The 18,591-nt window shown below is 40.3% G+C and overlaps 1 protein-coding gene across 2 annotated transcripts; it reads left to right on the top strand.

The window, feature by feature from the left end:
• The first annotated feature begins 483 nt into the window (after positions 1–483).
• On the top strand, positions 484–18,543 carry kita (KIT proto-oncogene, receptor tyrosine kinase a). Of its 2 annotated transcripts, none has more exons than XM_005732294.1 (21): positions 484–833; positions 3,611–3,862; positions 4,935–5,219; positions 5,314–5,453; positions 5,882–6,053; positions 7,273–7,456; positions 8,435–8,550; positions 8,781–8,895; positions 10,561–10,745; positions 12,099–12,205; positions 12,351–12,465; positions 13,021–13,125; positions 13,495–13,605; positions 13,712–13,853; positions 14,018–14,112; positions 14,219–14,349; positions 15,042–15,164; positions 16,296–16,407; positions 16,501–16,600; positions 16,858–16,963; positions 18,026–18,543. In XM_005732294.1, the coding sequence occupies exons 1-21, from the start codon at positions 770–772 to the stop codon at positions 18,206–18,208; spliced, it is 2,943 nt and encodes a 980-aa protein (XP_005732351.1). In that variant the 5' UTR covers positions 484–769; the 3' UTR covers positions 18,209–18,543. The 2 variants fall into 2 exon arrangements, with proteins under 2 accessions (XP_005732351.1, XP_013766099.1); XM_013910645.1 differs by having other exon boundaries at positions 5,861–6,053.
• Positions 18,544–18,591: the final 48 nt, after the last annotated feature.

Genomic DNA, 18,591 nt, shown 5'->3' with positions numbered 1-18,591 from the left:
GAGAGAGAGTTTCACAGGGCTAGTCATATCTGTTCTTAGGAGGAGGGAGTTGTCTGGTGAAAAAACATGTAAAATAATAAAGCCGTGGGAAAAATGACCAATGCTAGTGTGATTAAAGCTGAAATGGATGCTAGTGGTGTGCAGTCACTTGGTTAGACTTCTTATCTGATAAAAACAAAAGCCACAAAAAATGCACATCTATCGATCTGACTTCCACTCATACGTAAAAGGTTAAAAAACAAAGTGAAATTATCTGAAGCATGTGCATGCGGGCTACATCGGCGATAACATCATCTACAGCATATGCCATCTTGCATATATCCTTGTCTTGATCTGTCAGTCTCTCTCTGAGTTCAGTGTGTGTGTGTGTGTGTGTGTGTGTGTGTGTGTGTGTGTGTGTGTGTGTGTGTGTGTGCTGGGAAGCACACTGCAGGTCACAAACACCTCCCTCTTTCACTGTATCGTGTGAGTAATAGGCTCCACCACTGGCTCCTATAAACATGTTGTTGACGCCAGAGCCAGTCAGAGATACCTGGTCGGCCTGCTCCGTCCCCTCTGGCGCTCCCCAGGAGAACAGTATGTTTGCAGATTGGCGACGGCTGCTGCTGTTGCGAGATGAACTGAGCATCTGTGCCTTTAAAGACTTCTAAGTGCGCCTCTATCAGAGCCCACGGTCAACTGCCCACAACTCCGACGCGCTAGGCAAGCAGACAAGAGCTACCTTACTCATATAAAGGCATTGGCTCACCTTCACAGGTAGACCCATGGAATGATAACTATGGAATACCACTGGATACTTCTCTCTGTGTTTTTACAGCTAACCTTCCATCCAGGTAAGACTGAGCCTTTACACTTGACGCGCCAGTTTACGCAGACAACTGTTGCTTTTCAATTTTGAACAAAGAAAGGGTTTCTGTTTTAATGCTTGCTATTTTGCAGCCCAGTGTGATAAAGATAATCTACGTATAGCGAACCGTACCGCTGCACTTGCCTCCCATCGCGATTTGTCCGTACTTCTCTTTGTTCTATGAAGTAGTCAGATCTGAAGGGTGCTGAATAAGACAACCCGAAGTCAGAGAAACCTAATGAGGAAAGTGGATACTAATGCGGACGATCTGGGCGCTGGAGCTACTTTAATATTTTATGTTATACTGGGAAAACAGGGCGCTATTTTAAAAAAAAAAAAAAGTAATCAAAACGATAAAATGTTGAACAATGTGCAAGAGTGAGCTTCAAAGAGACTTCTTGATCATTTTGTGCACGATGAAGCCGTTTTTTGGGGTTTTTTTCCTGGAGCTGCACATAACCGTCAGTATGAAAATGTATTGGCGTCTCTTGATTCACAGGAAGTATGCAAAACGTCTGTCGAAAGCAGGACTGCATTCACATGTAATTTCTCCCTTTTTTTTTTTAGATAAATATTGTCACATGTGTGACTTTTAACACTGAGCAATGTAAAACGTTTCGCCTGCGCTCCGGGTTGGTTGGTTGTGTTTTGATCTGAGGATGAATATCAAAAACACATTGCAACTGTTACGACTTGGCATCATCTTCAGAGTCCAGCCGAATAGGTCAATCGTCTATAAACAGCTAATGATATCTTTACTGCCTTTTAAAAATACTCAGTGTCAGTTTTTTTTAATTTCACGATTCAATTTTTTGGTCGCTTTGAGTGGGTTGATGTGCAGCCTGTCATTTTTTAAATTAGATTTGGGTTGTTGTTGTTTTTTAATCTTGTTAGGAAACAGAGTTTTGGATGTTCCCAGAGCTATCTCTATGGAAATTTATGAAAAACCGACATTGGCCATGCATGTTTATAAAAGCGGTGAACCGCGAGTGTTGCTGTTTAACTTTGCGCTCTTTTGCGCACATGGTGCGTCTACGGAGCTTCTTCCAGCTCAGGGCGGCATCAGGTGGACTTCCATCTGACCGACAGCTTGGCAGCATATAATGCGCCCATAGGGGACGGTTGATGTTCACGACATTTTCACCAGGGGCTTCGACTAACTGCCACATTTCCAGCGAGCGCGCACAAGCTTACCTGGCATATGACGCAATACGGCACGCCATGAAGTTTGCCTTTAGCCCGCTTACGCACAGTGTGGACCTAATTAAGTTTTACCATGTTTGTTCTGCATTTGGTGGATATAAGAAATCAGATCAACTAAATAAACGCTATGAAGATTCAGTTAGGCTTAATATACATCGCATGCAAATTAATCTCCTTCTTTTATACTGATATCCAAATGGTCACGTTTTAATATCCCGAACTCAGGGCAATGTTGGTATTATTTACAGTCTCTTAACAGGGTGTATTTGTATACTGATACCCTGCTATTCCTGAAATTCCGTGTTATTTCATCATTTAAGATAAATGTTTTCTTGCTACACTTCCTTCTTACAATAGTGTCTTTCTTCATGACTTGTTAGTGCCAGACTGGCTCTCTGAACAGTGTTTATTCATTTATATATTTTATCCAAGTATGAATTAAAAGGATGGAAAGAGCACATCTATTCACATAAAAACCTTGTTGTTCATTCCTGTTGTACTGCTGCTGCAACCACAGTCCTATAGTGTTTATCACAAGTGGCTTCAATAAAGACAGTGATGTTTTCTCAGGGAACAAAAACATTACTCGAGCAACTCAATCTTTCCCCACCTGTTTTCAGTTGGTGCAGCAGATTAAGACTCTGGGTAACACCCCCACCCCTTTAAATACAGACCAAGCTACAGGCATTTGTTTTATTTTATACCATGACTGGTAAAAAGCACATATTAATTATTGAGTGTTTTCTCATATGGCACATTTTTCACCACCAGTCTGCTTTATAATGCCAGCATTTCTTTTAACTATCATAGAACAGTTTACATATTCTGAAGCTGTTTTACTTACTCCGCTGATGCAGATAAATGTTTTGAAAAGTCATTTCCAGCTTGAGGGTCTGGATCCATCAGAGAACCCTATTATTAATTTAAGGGGTGCATAATTGCTTTTTGTTTTGTTTTTTTAAGTTAATCAATAAATTGATTGATTTCGTTTTTTCTCGTGAAAATCTTTCTTTTTGGTCTCCTAGCATCTTTCAGTAACAATCAGACATTGATTGACTAGCAACTTTTTGGCAAAACATCTTGTTTTGTGGAGCTACATCCTGAGTACAGAAGCCATGAGTACAATTCATGTTGTTTCAAGAAGTCACAAGTCATAAATGTTGAGAGCAAATAAATATACTGAAGAAGTTTTACATATAAAGTTCATGTCCCTGTTGGTCAATTTGTGAATGACGGCCAGTATAAATCTTTTGTTTTGAAATCTGATGTGGGCTACCCTTATGTTTAACTTTACATCAGAGATTTTATCCCTAAGCTTTCATGATGCATGGGAGGCTTGTGGGGCCATATAAGTGGAAACATCTTGATTTCACAGTGCTGAAAACATTTTACTGCTGTACAATAGCTTTGGTCAAGTAAAAACAAAACAAATCTCCAAATGGATAAACTGTAGGGCCTTAAGTTCATATGAAGGCTTAAGAAATATAGCCTTGATTTTGCACTTTCTTGCATTTTCATACCCGTGGCATTCATTTAAATACATTCTTTTTCCCATTCAAGGTGATACAAAGCCCACTATCACCCCTGCCAGACCCCACATCGTCATCCAGCTCAACGAACCCTTCAAACTACGTTGCCAGGGTGAAAACAGGATACAGTGGAAGCGGGAGAGGTCAAAGCTGCTGGCAGCAAACGACATCGATGGGATGTTGACATATTCAATTAAGAAGGCTCTGCCTACTCACATGGGTCGCTATATCTGCCAGGAGGAGGGTTCCAAGGAACATGCCTCCATCTACGTCTATGTGAAAGGTACCTAAATGTTTCTTGGTGATTAAACCCTTTCGAGACTGTGTGGTAATTTTGTGAGAGAGAAAGAGAAAGGAGCGTGTACGCAGGCTGCAGGGAAAAGTAGACAAAATCTATGTGTGTGGGTGTATTAGCAGAAGAAGGTGTTTATGACTTTGCCCTGGACAGGTACAGTAGCTACCAGAGCTATTTATTGAGTGTATGACTGCGTTTTACTGTATTTCTTCTTCTACATGACCCAATATCCCCTTGGCCCAAAGCCATCACTGCTGGCTTCTATCATGTGCTGATCATTCACTCCACAATCCGTTCATCTACCTTTGAGGCAACAAGCAGGAACTGCTTAGCAGATGATATTTAGAAATATTGAGAAGTAATTTGTTTGGTAATCATTTAAATCGTGTTGGAAGATCATCCTGTTTTCTTGTTAAGGAACTTATTCAAAAGGAATATCTACAGATTGATCATCTTTCACATGTTAGTCCTGGTTGTTGGTTGTTTTGGCAACAATTATGGTTCCCATGGTAATAGCAGTGTGACTTAAGACTACAGATCCCAGATTTCACAGGGCACAAACAGCACAAAGTTAAGTCTGAGTTAAGTAGCAACAGTTTCTAGTTTATATTATCAATTACCTTAAACATCTGAGATGAGCCTTCCCCAGCAAGACAATTAACTGCAGAAATTAGTTGGAGATGCAAAGCCATCGACCCAGCCTAGAAAGTCCTCAGTCCCAGTCTGATAAAGCATCTGCAGAATCTATCAGAGCAAACCAATCAATCGAGTCAGCATCTCACAGTACTCAGGGGGTCCACTGAGATCAAAAGAGGACTTATTTTATTTGTATCAGAGCTGTTTCATGGTTTAATTTGGAGATTATTAGCAACATAGCTTTAATAATAATGTGAAACAGAAAAGACTGTCACAGCAAAGTACATTGTTCCTCGTATATAAAGGAATTGGATATCCAGCATTACATCCCCATTATTATAATAAAAAGTTCAAATACCCATATACTGTTACCCTGCTTTCATGCTACCTTTGCAATTTCTTTTATTTATTTATTTTTTGCCAGATCCTGGAAATCCCTTCAGAAAACTAAAGGTGTCTAGATATGTTACTCGTGAGGGAGAAAATGCTTCCTTCCCTTGCCTGGCAACTGATCCAGATCTGGAGAATATGCACCTGGAAACATGCTCCAGTAAAACTCTGCCCCCTGGTCTCCAGTTCTCCGCCAGCCTGGAGCATGGCATTTACATGCACAACACACAAAAGGCCTACGAAGGTTGCTATGTGTGTGCAGGAAGACTCCATGGAAAGGACGTCAGATCAGGCCAATTCTTCCTGAGTGTTGTACCAGGTAAACTAGTGTGGGTGTGCAGCATATGTACATTTTTCGATTTGGCTAAAATCAACCAAAGGAATGACATCACATGAGGTTTGTTTTATTGCAGTACCCACTGCGCCTCCTGTAGTTGAGCTCCAACCATCCACAAGAGTGATTCTGACCCGAGGTGAGAGATTCTCCCTCACCTGCAACACCAGTAATGCCAATAGAGAAATCAACATCACGTGGGTCACCCCACCTGGCTCGGTGAGAACCTTCTGCCTTTGTCTTTGCTGTGTGCTTTGCCGTCAGTGAAAGATTTAACTGCTTCCCTTTTTGAGTTGCCTTAAAATTCTGCATTTGTTGCCATTCCAAATGAGCTGCTACAATTTGGTGCTCCAAAATGAAAATAATTAAAAGGAAATTAATTCAAGTCCCTTATAATATTGGCGAATCTTTCACTGGTAGCACAGCCTCGTCCTTGCGTCTTCCTGTTGCCTGTCTTTAAAAAGTCCACAATGTCTAAGCTTCAGGTATGCCTTGCAGTGTACCTTGTGAGCTACCGTAGGTGTGTGTGCTTGCATGCAGGTGGTTGTGTGCATGTGGTAGTTTGTGCTTGGTGAGCATAGACATGCAGACAGGGTTAATCTCTAGAGATCTCTGGGCGTTGACAGGGTGCCGTCTGGTATCCACAGCAACCAGCAAAGGTTGGCAGTTCTTCAGAATCCCTGATGGAAAAATTTGCCAATAGCCACAGAACGACACTGCAAATCGATGCAGTACGGCCACAAGATGCTGGGAGTTACATATGTGAAGTTAGGAATGGAAAAGGGGTCAGCAGCAAGTCGGTGTGGCTCGATGTATATGGTGAGTAAGTGATGTAATTTTGTTTTTTGCATTTAAAGCTGGACATGAACTTAAGAGTTTTTGTGAATTATTCTCCTCAAAATTTTTCTGCATCATTAAGTTTTCAGTGTTTTAAATGAGTTAAAGGGAACCCAATACACTGATTTCCAATGGTATCAGTATTTTTTTGATTCCACTAATGAAGCTTTGTATGATTCATGCTTTTAAAAAATTGTTTTCTTCTGATTGCCTCTCACAAACAAAATATGTGAACATCAGGTAGGTGTTTCTACACTCACATCCAAAGCTGAACACCTTATATGACCATATTAAGCATGTTCTCTCTCATTAATGTCATGGGGCGATCGTGGCTCAAGAGTTGGTCGTTTGTCTTGTCATCAGAAGGTTGCTGGTTCAAGCCCCGGCTCCGACAGTCTCTGTCGTTGTGTCCTTGGGCAAGACACTTCACCCGTTGCCTACTGGTGGTGGTCAGAGGGCCCGGTGGCGCCAGTGTCTGGCAGCCTTGCCTCTGTCACTGCGCTCCAGGGCAGCAAAAACAAATATAGGCCATTTACCATATAGAGTCAAGAATAAGAACAAAACTGACTAATGTTGAGCTTTTTGCTCATTGGTAATACTTAAATATACCTTGTTTGAAACTTTACCAGTGTTTTATATAAGCATCCACCATTGCAGCAGAACAGATATAACTAAAACAAAAAGGAAGAGCATAACAGTTAAATGAGAAGATATATTTCACTGTGATTATTAGACATTAACTAGACTGAACTACATGTAACCCACTGTACAAGAAGTTAAGGGAACAAAATAGCATTCATTCTGTACTATCACTTCCACTTTCTTTAAAGACGTTAATGCATCTGGCACTAGTATTGTGTATATCATGAACTCTCATGGACCATCACCACTTAGAGTCACATTTTATGGTGACAACAAAATAAGTTAATATTCCTGAAACAGTCACTGATTATCTGGCATGTGATGATAATAATATACGTAAGTAACATCATGCCCCAAATAACAGACCAAATCAGTCAGAGCATACAGTATATAGTGGTACATTTTCTCCCAACTCCTGATGAGATCTATTTTCAATATTTAAATTTATCCTAACCCTTTGGACTGCATGTGTTGGATGAGAACAGCACTAGTTAGATAATTCAGACTTCGGTGCATTAATCTACAAATTTGACAACAATTTAATTTTCTTATTTTTCAGAAAGAGGATTCATCGACTTAATGCCCACAAACAGCAGCATCTTTCACGTCCGCTCCGGCGAGAGTTTGTCCCTGAAAGTTCGAATAGTGGCTTATCCAAAGCCACACATCTCCTGGAGCTTTAAAGGCCACGAGCTGAGAAACACAACTGACCATGTGATCACCACACACAGTGATGAATACAGGTGTGACAGCACACAAGCACACACTTGCTTTGTTTTATTTAAGTGTTGGAAAGATGGAAACATCACATTCAGCCAGGTTTATTTTAGGTGAATCTCTGGTTTAGCTGCAGGTCATAGTCCCTTTAAATATACAGTTGAAACAGTGCCCTGGGGTTTATTGTGAAACAGGAGCTGTCAGAGTGTGAATGACTGTCTTGAGAAATAAAACCATGATATATCTGGAGTGTAACCTACATGCTGCAGATAGAAATGTGTATTCTGATGTAATCCTGCGTGCCTCCCACCCTCAATATTACTGTCAGGAGATATGGCATTGTGAAATATGTTGAAAAATTCTGCAACAGCAAAAAAGATAATAAGAGTATATCCTGTTGGGTGAACAGCTTTTAAAATACTTATTTTTGGCAAAGAAGATATGTGTTTATTGCTACACTTTTTTATGTCTCAATGATCATTAGAATTGAACTTCATTTGGGTAATGCTTCATTACAACAGGAAGAAGACGCCCAGACTAGTTTCAAGATGTTTGCTGAGACTTGTTCCTAATAAAACCCTGATGCAACCTTTAAGCCTGACTTTAATATAACTCGTAAATATCCATTGATACAATTGATACCGATAACTAGAAAAAACTTCACCAGATGAACAGAATCAACTTTTGGGGGTTTATTACTACAGTGGCCACAACAGTGAATAGATGCAAATAAAGACTGAAAAGATTTAATACTTGTCTAATAATATTTTTAATATGCATTCTGCAGATGCACATGAAAGAGCAGAAAACAAAGAAAAGATGGTTACAATATAAAATGCAAATATCTGAACATTTTATGTTCTTTCTCACAGGGTGGCTAAATGAGAATCAGCTCTTTCCTGTTTTGGCACAATTAGAGCTTGAAATACTTGAAATGAAATACTGTGATATTTGAATCTTAAAAATCAACAAATGCACTAATAAAATAATTATTTTATGTTTAGTTACATCAGTGAGCTGAGGCTAGTGCGGCTGAAAATGTTAGAGGGTGGAGTTTACACCTTTCAAGCCTCCAATGGTGATGCTTCAGCAAATCAGACATTCACCGTCTTTGTGATCAGTAAGTTGTTTTCACATTTTTTTTGAAAGGTTTCATATTCCCTTAAGCCATGGGATGAATTTCATGACCCACCCATAGTGTATTTTACACTTACTTTGTGTGGAATGAAGTCCAGCTCTCCACCCTCACCACACCTTGCAAATATACCTTGCTAATGCTTAAACCAATATTTTTCCTCTGGTTCATTGTTACATACCTAACACATTGTGACATTAACTTGTGTTTATCAGGTAAACCAGAAATTGTATCGATTGACAGCCCAGTGAATGGACAGGTGCGCTGTGTGGCTGAGGGGTTCCCTGCTCCCCAGATCACCTGGTACTACTGTGAGCATCCATATGGCAGGTGAGATTTTTAAAGCTTCTAAAATCCTTTCTATTTACTGACTACTACTTACTGTTACCAACATGTCAAAATATTTTTTTAAAGGGTTGTGACTTCTCGTAAGGTGTTTCTGTTTGTCTTGCTTTTCTCAATGTTTTTGTGGACGGGGCTGCATCTTGAAATGTCATGTCATACATTCCTGCACCAAGTTTAGCAATGACAGCTGCTGGGGCACTGCCAAACATATCTGACCAAACAATGGCCTTCAAAGCCCCTGATTAAGTGTTGAGCAACATTTTTTCCCAAAAATAATATAGCTAGAGAGTTTCAGTTATTTTGCTGACTGGTGTGATTTCGTAAGGCTTTAATCATTTCAGTTTGCAAAAATGAAAAAATGGATGTGGTCCCTCAAGGGAAAACTACACATTTTCATTGTGATAAACACAAAATATCTGCTCAATTTGTAACACAGCTGAAAGTAAAATAATAATTAGCAGAGGCAGAGTGCAATGGTATGTGCTGCACTTTAGAACTCCAGCCTAAAGTAATTATACTGGTTGGGAACTCATATTAGCTAGATCGGTCATCTGTCTCATAAACTGACTAAACAAAGGAAAACCTGCCAAACCAAAATCAATAGCAGCTCTGTAATTTGTATCCAACAAACAAAATTCTGTTAATGTTATCCAATTATTAGATTTATGTCTGCAAAAAAAAAGTCTCATGGCTTTAGCAAGGCAATGAGGCATGCATCTGTGAATTTAACAAAATACTTTCCAGAAAATCTTTCTAAATACAACATTTTCATTTTGCATTTCGGAGAATTCTTCTTGGTTTACTGCATATTTTAGCACTGTGTTTGCACACAACACTAACCATTTATGTATTTGGAGTTGTATCTCCATATTCAACCTTTAAAATGGCAGAAATGAAGTGCATGTCAAGGGTCCTAAAGGTCACACTAAAGACACATTGGAAAGAGTCAGGAATGATGATGATGGTGGAATGTGAGATTGAGGGATTTGACTGGGCTGACCTGTGATTGGTTGACTGTGATAAGATGACCCTCCCATGTGACAGGGGATTGAGAAGTATTGATTTGTGATTGGTTGGTACTACAAGTGGACAGGGTTCATCTTGTGTCAAACATAAAGTGTGCTGAAGGAGGAGCCCTGGGTTGCTGTAGAAATACCAATCCAAAGCAGCTGGGTCAATGAATCACTTCTGATAATCCAAACTTTAGCCAGTCATTTTTAAAAAGAAATTGTAGTCAAATCCACTTAACGCTCACTACATGCACAATCATTAAAGGCATGTAAGGCATGTATATCCAAGTAGAAAGTAACCTGATCTAAGTCAGCCTATCACCAGAGAGCACTTAAATAACTGCTACTCTTATTAGTACAGTACCGTCAAAGGTTAATTACAAATATTTCATCTTTGGTTCATGAGCACAAAAAGACATCACAAAAGGTGAAACTAACAGCTGCTGTTGTACTAAAATAGAAGTGCATGCTTCTGTGGTTCTGCATATTGTAAAGTTAGGTTATTTGAAAGGGTTTTATAGCCTCAGGAAAGTAATCTTTCAGAGACATACAGAAGAGATTCCAGACAACAGACAACCGCTGGGAATCTAGATGATCCCATCAACTCTTTTGTCAACAGTATATAATCTTCTGCCTTCAGGTGCTCCCAGCAGGTAAATTCCACCCAGGAGGAGCTCAATGTCATCACCATCACACTGTTCAGTCCCATGTTCGGGAAGACAGAGGTGGAGAGTCGGGTGAACATCAGCAGAGCACGGTTCAATACTCTGGAATGTGTGGCTACAGTGGAGGGAGAGCAAGCCTACATACTTTACTCTATTAGTGGTGAGTTGAATTCACGGATATACATCCAGTCATACATAAGCAGCACAGGTAGTCTAAATAGGGGTTGTGGAATTAAAGGAGGCGTTGACGTCTGTCAGTTCACATGTTTTGCTGCTGAAGTGATGCATTCCTCTCCATGCTTTCTTCGTAATATTATAGGACAACAACAGAGGACATAGGTGTAAGAATTTATTTACTTTTTGGAACACAAAAAAAATTACTGATCTGGCAAACTCCGTCTGTGACTCCATGCACTAAGTTATCTAAGCAGGTCTTCCCCTCAGTGAACGCCACTGAGGGGAAGGATAATTCCTCAGCAAAATATTTACTGAAAACATGACTTTGGCAGGGATTAACCCATAAATGAAGTCCTACTACTAGATGTTGTTCGTCTATGATCTGTTAGGTAAACATTGGTGAAGAGATACCACCGACATGATTGGCTCAGATAGCATTTGGTTAGTCCATTGTTTACTTCATGACCCCAAAACCACTTTTTTGTAACGGCCTTCCCATCTGCTCTGCAGTGTCCTCAAAGTAGTCTGAGTCTAAGCTGAGTTGTCCCCAAATGAGCCTGGAGGACTGGGTTTATGCAAGACACAGGGGCTAACTGTGGCTCCAGCGGGTATGTGGGCGAGCATTATGAGGAAGACGAGTGTTTGTGGCCAGACAGGACAGGCCTTTGGGAGTGTGTGCCCAGGATTTTTCTGCTTTACAGAGTAACAGCGGACCAGACGGAGGCGCTGAGACTGTGGAGCACAGTAGGAGTCCTGGCAATGCCGGGCATTGTGGGGCTGTGGGAGGCTCGGAGGTGTCAGTGAGCTGCAGCAGAGAACACGCAGAGCTTTAGAAACCACTGACAGGTTTACAGGGGATTAGTTCCTGCAGACTCTGCATTCTCAGATTTGAAGTGGAGAGAAAGCTTCTTATCGCTAAAGAGCTTATTACACCCCACTGTACAGAGGAGCAAAACAATAAGGCATCACAATGAGCCAGACACAAAGGAACAGAACACTGATTACTTCTAATTATTCCCAGCACAGCTGTATAAAATAAGGACAACATTGTGGCTTAAAAAAAACAAACAAACTAAAAACAATTTTAAGCAACTAGCAAAACAAAGTGCATAATTTTTTAAACAAAGAATAAAAGCACAGAACTCCACACTATGTATACTTGTATAATTGGATTAGTTTGTGGTTATTTGATCAAAGTGGGCTTCACTGTGACTTAGACTTCTCTGTCTTACCTTAATGCCTCCTTGTCAATGTCGTTTAGAATGTAAACATGACAAACCTTGAAAAGATTCCCCGATTGGCTCTATCAAACATTACTGTTTCTGTCTCTCTGCAGAGAAAAGAGTTCCACATGACCTGTTCACCCCTCTGCTAATTGGCTCCATTTCAGCAGCAGGCATCCTCTGCCTCATCCTTATCATGCTGTTCTACAAGTACATGCAGGTAAGAAAGCACTGTACTTTTCCTGCATGCCCCACCCTCTTTGATTACATTTATAAACAAGTGAATAGAAAGACCAGAGAGATGCCACGTGTAATTAATGCATGAATTGTATTTTGATATCTCCGTGTCTTATTGTTCACACTAGAAACCCAAATATCAGATTCAGTGGAAAGTTATCGGAAACGACTATGTGGACATTGACCCCACCCAGCTACCGTACGATGACCAGTGGGAGTTTCCGCGAAACAACTTGCGCTTTGGTGAGCATCCGGAACCTATTTACCAAAATCTGTACTGTGTTCCGTATCTAGGCTCCCGTAATTACATTAATCCATAATTTCTGACACACTGCAGCCCTAAAATTTATGTTCTGGGTGCCATGTCTTAGGTGTAAGTAGGGAGCAGGATGATATGAAGATAAATGGGAGCTTGTATCTGTAATAAAGCCTAACAGTCCAGTGGGTATGACATCATCGTTGCCACCCTCAGGCTAGTTCCCATTGATTGACAGCCACTCTGGTTTCTGTGTATGGACACAGCATTAGGGGCTTAACCATGTCTGTGGTCTTTATTTACTAACCAGTTCCACAGTTCATTAATGATGAAACCCCACTCCCTCACTGCAAACACAATATTGTTGACATATTCTGGGTGTTTTCAACAAACCTTAAACAGGATCCTGCATGTCCTGGTGCCTACGTACACAGCCTGGGGGTTAAAACTGCTGTTGTCCTAGGAACACTACCATGGAACTTGTTTGTTGGAGAAAAAACAGGATGGGGATTAACAGTTTTGTTTCTGTCTCCATTTTTTAGGGAAGACTCTGGGATCTGGTGCATTTGGAAAAGTGGTGGAAGCCACTGCATATGGACTCTCCAAAGCAGATTCAGTCATGACTGTGGCTGTGAAAATGCTCAAATGTAAGTGCTGTCAACACACATGCAAATGAAGTGGGATAAGCACTGTGTAGCTGTTTTGACTATGTGAGAAATGTGCACAGTAGCTTCACGCTGTCCAGAAATTCTGATGAAAACATAATTTGCCTGCAGATGCCTGTAAACAGAGTCATTACGTGGATATTTTTTGGTGGTTTGCACGCTATGCTATATAGCTATATTAAAACATTTCAACAGAGCTCTTTTATTTCATTTAGCTCTCAACAATTATGTATTTTAAGCTAGTAAATACCAGATCACGATACGCAAGCACTGCTTAACATGAGTTTGGCTACAGTGTACCCTTAATATTTCAGTGAATAATGAGTGCATTGCATATTTTTCTTTCCACAGCTAGCGCTCATGCCACAGAGAAAGAAGCACTAATGTCTGAGCTGAAAGTCCTCAGTTACTTGGGAAACCACATTAATATTGTCAACCTGCTGGGAGCCTGCACAGTTGGAGGTGAGGCAACCATTTTCGCTTGCGTTATTGTTTATGACTGGAATAAAGTTGTAAACTTCATAAATTGCTGCAACTTTTGAGGAGATTTATTTTCACTGTACTGCAGGTCCTACCCTGGTGATCACAGAGTACTGCTGTTTCGGAGATCTGCTCAACTTTCTACGCAGAAAGAGAGACTTGTGCATCTGCTTTAAGCTTGAGGACGATTACTACAACCGCAACGTCATGCAGCAGAGAGTCACAGATGGGTCAGGTTCTTTTTTATCTTTAAAAAGTGATTTATTGTCCTGTGGAAAAGACAGAACTAGTATTTACTATCCAGAACGTGCGTAGGAGGAAGTTATTTGGACAGCAGCATGCTTATGTGTGGCTGTATTCAGCTGAGATCAGACTGCTCCTTTCCTCTTCACAGTGACAGCTTGAACAGCTACATGACCATGAAGCCTTCTGTTGCTGGCAACGCACCGGTCAGCGTATCCTCTGAGAAGAGAAACTCGCTACGCAAAGGCAAGCCGGCCAGCCATTCATCAAATTTCTCCTATCTTTATTAGCACGCCAAGGTGGTTTCATCATCACATTGGAAAAATCATCTTCATTTTGTTTGTCTTCTCAGGTGGTCCTTACGTTGAAGCAGACACGGAGAATGAGATGTTTGCTGATGACGGTTTGTCTCTGGACACCGAAGATCTCCTCAGTTTCTCATACCAAGTTGCCAAAGGCATGGAGTTCTTAGCCTCGAAAAATGTGAGCATCCACTTGAATGTCATTTTTTTATGGCAGTCCATATAAAGCAGCAAAATACATATGTTCTGATTTTTTCACTCACAGTGAAAAAATTTGGTCGGAGGTTTTTACTCTTAAATTTCTGTACACCTTTAACATTATCATTACCACCCCACATTCTGTCCTTTTGAGCTAATGCTATAGGGTTATATTGCTTGCATAAGATCAGTATTTCTTGTCCATTTTCCTCATAACTGTGCTGCAGGTTTTGATGTTCAGTCATGACAATATTAGGCTGGACACAAACGGCAGTCCACATTTGTTTCACTATTTATTTTCTACCATATATAAAATGCATTTTCTTTACATGGACTACCAAATTAGATTTGTGGATAAAACTCTGATGCCTGATAATCTGACCTTTTTAACGCGGCGCATGGATCATGTTTCCACAGCTAGTAAACAGATCCAAAATGGATGTTGAAGCAAGCTGCTGAAAAATTCATTGGTTGTGGAGGCAATGATACTGAGGCCAGTGCTCTCATGTATATCGGTGTCAGTGGTTGTATGTTACAGACCCAAGTGCGGAAGCTCAGTAGCAAAGAGCATTCAAAAAAAGCACCTCATTCATGACTATGTGATTAACTGTTAATGTATGTAACATGTATCATGTATCACTGGATTGTATAAGTAATGATGCATTTGTTTTTCAGTGTATTCACAGAGACCTGGCTGCCAGAAATATCTTACTGACTGAAGGAAGAGTGGCCAAAATCTGTGATTTTGGCCTTGCCCGAGACATCACCACAGATTCTAATTATGTCGTCAAAGGCAATGTAAGTCTGCACTAGCTGCAGGACACACAGGGATATAATATTAGAGGCGTGGTACATCTTTAGTATCACTAGTTTGGAGTAGGATAAGAATGTTTGATAGGTTTGGAGGTGATCCGCTTAATTCATCTCCATTCAGACCTACTATAAAAATGAATTCCTTCCTTATGACCTATTCTAGTTCACTAGAAAGTGAGATTTAGTTTAAATGATGCTTCATTTGAATTCACTAGCAAAACTTTCACGTGCTAGAAAATAACTAGCAGGAAAGTCTAAATTTAAGATTTCACCAGAATCAAAATCATCAACAGTGTCACAAGGAGAGATTTGGACTTTATAAGTGATTATTTGAACAAGATTTTTGTTTGTTTGTTTGTTTGTTGATTTTAGCCAGCTTGCTAGTATGAACTCTACTCTTGTAATGGATTCGCAGGAACATGGTACAGACAAATCCGGAAAACTGGAAGCTTTTGTTTGTGTAGTTCTCAAATTGTAAATCCAGGGGTTCATTTGCCTTGCCACACTTCCTGATATGTAAATTCAGGAGTTATCTAACGTACCTGTCTATAAGACGAGCTTTTGTGAACACAGTAGCTTACGTGTATTTTTCCCAAACCAGTGTAGGTACCTGATCTTATCTGTCTATGGAGAACCTGTACTGTATTTAATTTACATTTTATAGAAGAATCTCTTTGTGATAAAGTTTTCTTTTAGCATATTACATTTTTTCCTTGTTTCAACAGTGGCCTCAGTTGTTCCGTATCCCTCAGGTGCTAGACAGCTGCAAACACAGTACTTTATTAAAAAGAAAAAAACTTTAACACTTACATCTCTTATGCAAGTAGTCTTATTTCTGACTGACCTCTATCCCAAATTTATTTCTCTATGCATGACAGCCAATAAACTGATTGTCAAATTTGTGAGGTATGAGCCTCACAAATTTGTGCCGAGCTCTGCGTGTTCTTTGGGACCCCAGGCAAATACCTTCTGCATACTTTGTCAAGGCTATTCATTTATCAACCCTCTGTTGCACATTTTCTGTCCCCAGCCACATAAAAAAAACATTTCCAGGAAAAGGTTTCATGTCACATTGTAATTTATTGCAAGTTGCCATATACTCACTTTACCTTTCAGGCTCGTCTGCCAGTGAAATGGATGTCTCCAGAAAGTATCTTTGAGTGTGTTTACACATTCGAGAGTGACGTGTGGTCATATGGCATCTTGCTTTGGGAAATCTTCTCACTGGGTATGTCTCTCCATCCACTTTATGTGTGTTTGTCTGGCTATCTGTGTGTTTTCATAAGTGTGTAATGTAACTAAATATCTTGGCTGAACATAGGAAACAGTCCGTACCCTGGTATGCAGGTGGACGCCAAGTTCTACAAACTAATAAAAGAAGGATACAGAATGGATGCCCCAGAGTTTGCGCCCAGTGAAATGTGAGTTTTTGTTGAATTGGAATGTGGATCATCAAAAGGAGAGATTTAGTGAGACAGATGGAGGTGGCGTGACTAGGAAAGAGTGTAATGAGCAGGATATCAATAGCAGCTTTCTTTCTTCCTGTTGTGCTTGGCTTTTCACAAGAAAAACTAAAAATGAGGATGTGTTAAAACTTTCAGATGGAAGTGAGAACAGAAAACAATATACACAAAAGAAACAGGATATAATAATTGTATGTTTGATTACTGCTGTGCAGGTATGAGATTATGAGGTGCTGCTGGGATGCTGACCCCTTCAACAGACCCCCGTTCAGGAAGGTCGTGGAAACGATTGAACAGCAGCTGTCAGATGCCACTAAGCGTGTAGGTTTCAACATTTGAGTGTTGTTTTCTTTTATTATTCAAGGCAACATTCCTGGAAAATAATGTACCCAGAATACCTCACAGACTGTGAGTTTAGCTTAGATAGACTTTTGTTCCAGTTGGTAGGGTTTATTAAAGGACAGGAAATTATTGTTAGACAAGCCTAGAAATAACAAGATATCATTTCATTTTTGGAATCATATTAAATATAATAAAAGCAGTGATTCATACCGTATTATCTTTTGTGTGACAGGACCACTTTAGTCAAAATAGGATTGTTATTACATTTGAAAATAATTTCTATTTGGGAGTATGGCTTAATTTTGGATGGACCCAGGCCTTGCACATGTATACATGTGGAGCTTAATGTCTAAGAGAGAGTAACAGCACAAGCAGCAATCACTGACAAAAAACATGAGACCGAGCAAGTTAGAAATGGTAAATGGCCTGTATTTGTATAGCGCTTTACACTACATTCAGTCATCCACCCATTCACACACTGGTGATGGCAAGCTACATTGTAGCCACAGCTGCCCTGGGGCGAGGCTGCCGGACACTGGCGCCACCGGGCTCTCTGATCACCACCAGTAGGCAAACATTGGGTTAGTATCTTGCCCAAGATATTTGGGAGGGCCTGGGATCAAACCACTGACTTTCTGGTTAGTGGCTGACCTGCTCTGCCACCTGAGCTACAGCCATCCTAGAAATAGCAAGAATGCTTGAAAAGGACACGATATGTTAGAGATGTGTTGTGAAGTCTCCTGCAGAGGCATTATATGATGAGTAATTGTGCATCCCGTATGAAAATTGTCAAGATAACAGAGCTGTAGAATTTTATTACAATGCTGTTGATGGTTGTTTAGGCTCTGCCTAAAACCTGGTTTTGATCTTGAGAAAAACAAAGAAAAATAAGAAAGAATGAATAGGAAAACAACACAGCTAAAAGACAGAGTAATTGTGTAGATGAGACAACACTGATCACTGATATGTTTAAAGTTAAACACGCCAGTAACAGTATCAACCGTCACAGATTTTTGTTTCGCTCTTTCATCTTATCTTTAGATTTATCTGAACTTCAGCTCCATGCTTCCTATGATGCCTAGAGCAAGGGAGGAGCAGAGTTCTCAGAGCCCAGCGTCTCACCATCTCAACTCAGCCGGCAGTAACAACACTCCAACTCAGCCCTTACTAGTCCAACACGAGGTCTTCCTGGAGGGAACAATCCTCTCAGCCGAGTGGGTGTGAGAACCCACCCGACCTGTCTGGCTGCCTCATAAAGTGCCTGTAATGATCCGCCACAAAACACCCAACCACTACACCTGCTCCTCAACCTGGTACCAGCAGCATTTTTTTGTCCTGTGTTGCAGAAGGAAGGCATTTATCTTTGCCACTGTTGTTGACGACTACGGGGAGAACAGTTGGACTAATGCTCCCCTGCTTCCAGGAAGGAACTGTTAAGGCACCAGGGAGAATTGAGGGACATCAAGCGTTACTCTAAAATTGTCATTATGTAAAACCATATTACACTGTAATCAGTTTTGTTTTGTTTTTCCAGTTAATTTTTTCCTTACACATTTCATACAGGTTGTTTTGGTGTTTTTATTTTTTTACCTCTTTTTGTTTCTTGC

This window comes from Pundamilia nyererei, unplaced genomic scaffold (genome assembly GCF_000239375.1).
Source record: "Pundamilia nyererei isolate P.nyererei 1_Seehausen unplaced genomic scaffold, PunNye1.0 scaffold00046, whole genome shotgun sequence".
Classification (NCBI taxonomy): Eukaryota; Metazoa; Chordata; class Actinopteri; order Cichliformes; family Cichlidae; genus Pundamilia; species Pundamilia nyererei.
Note: the sequence above shows the minus strand (reverse complement) of the source record. Positions and strands in the feature narration are given on the sequence as shown.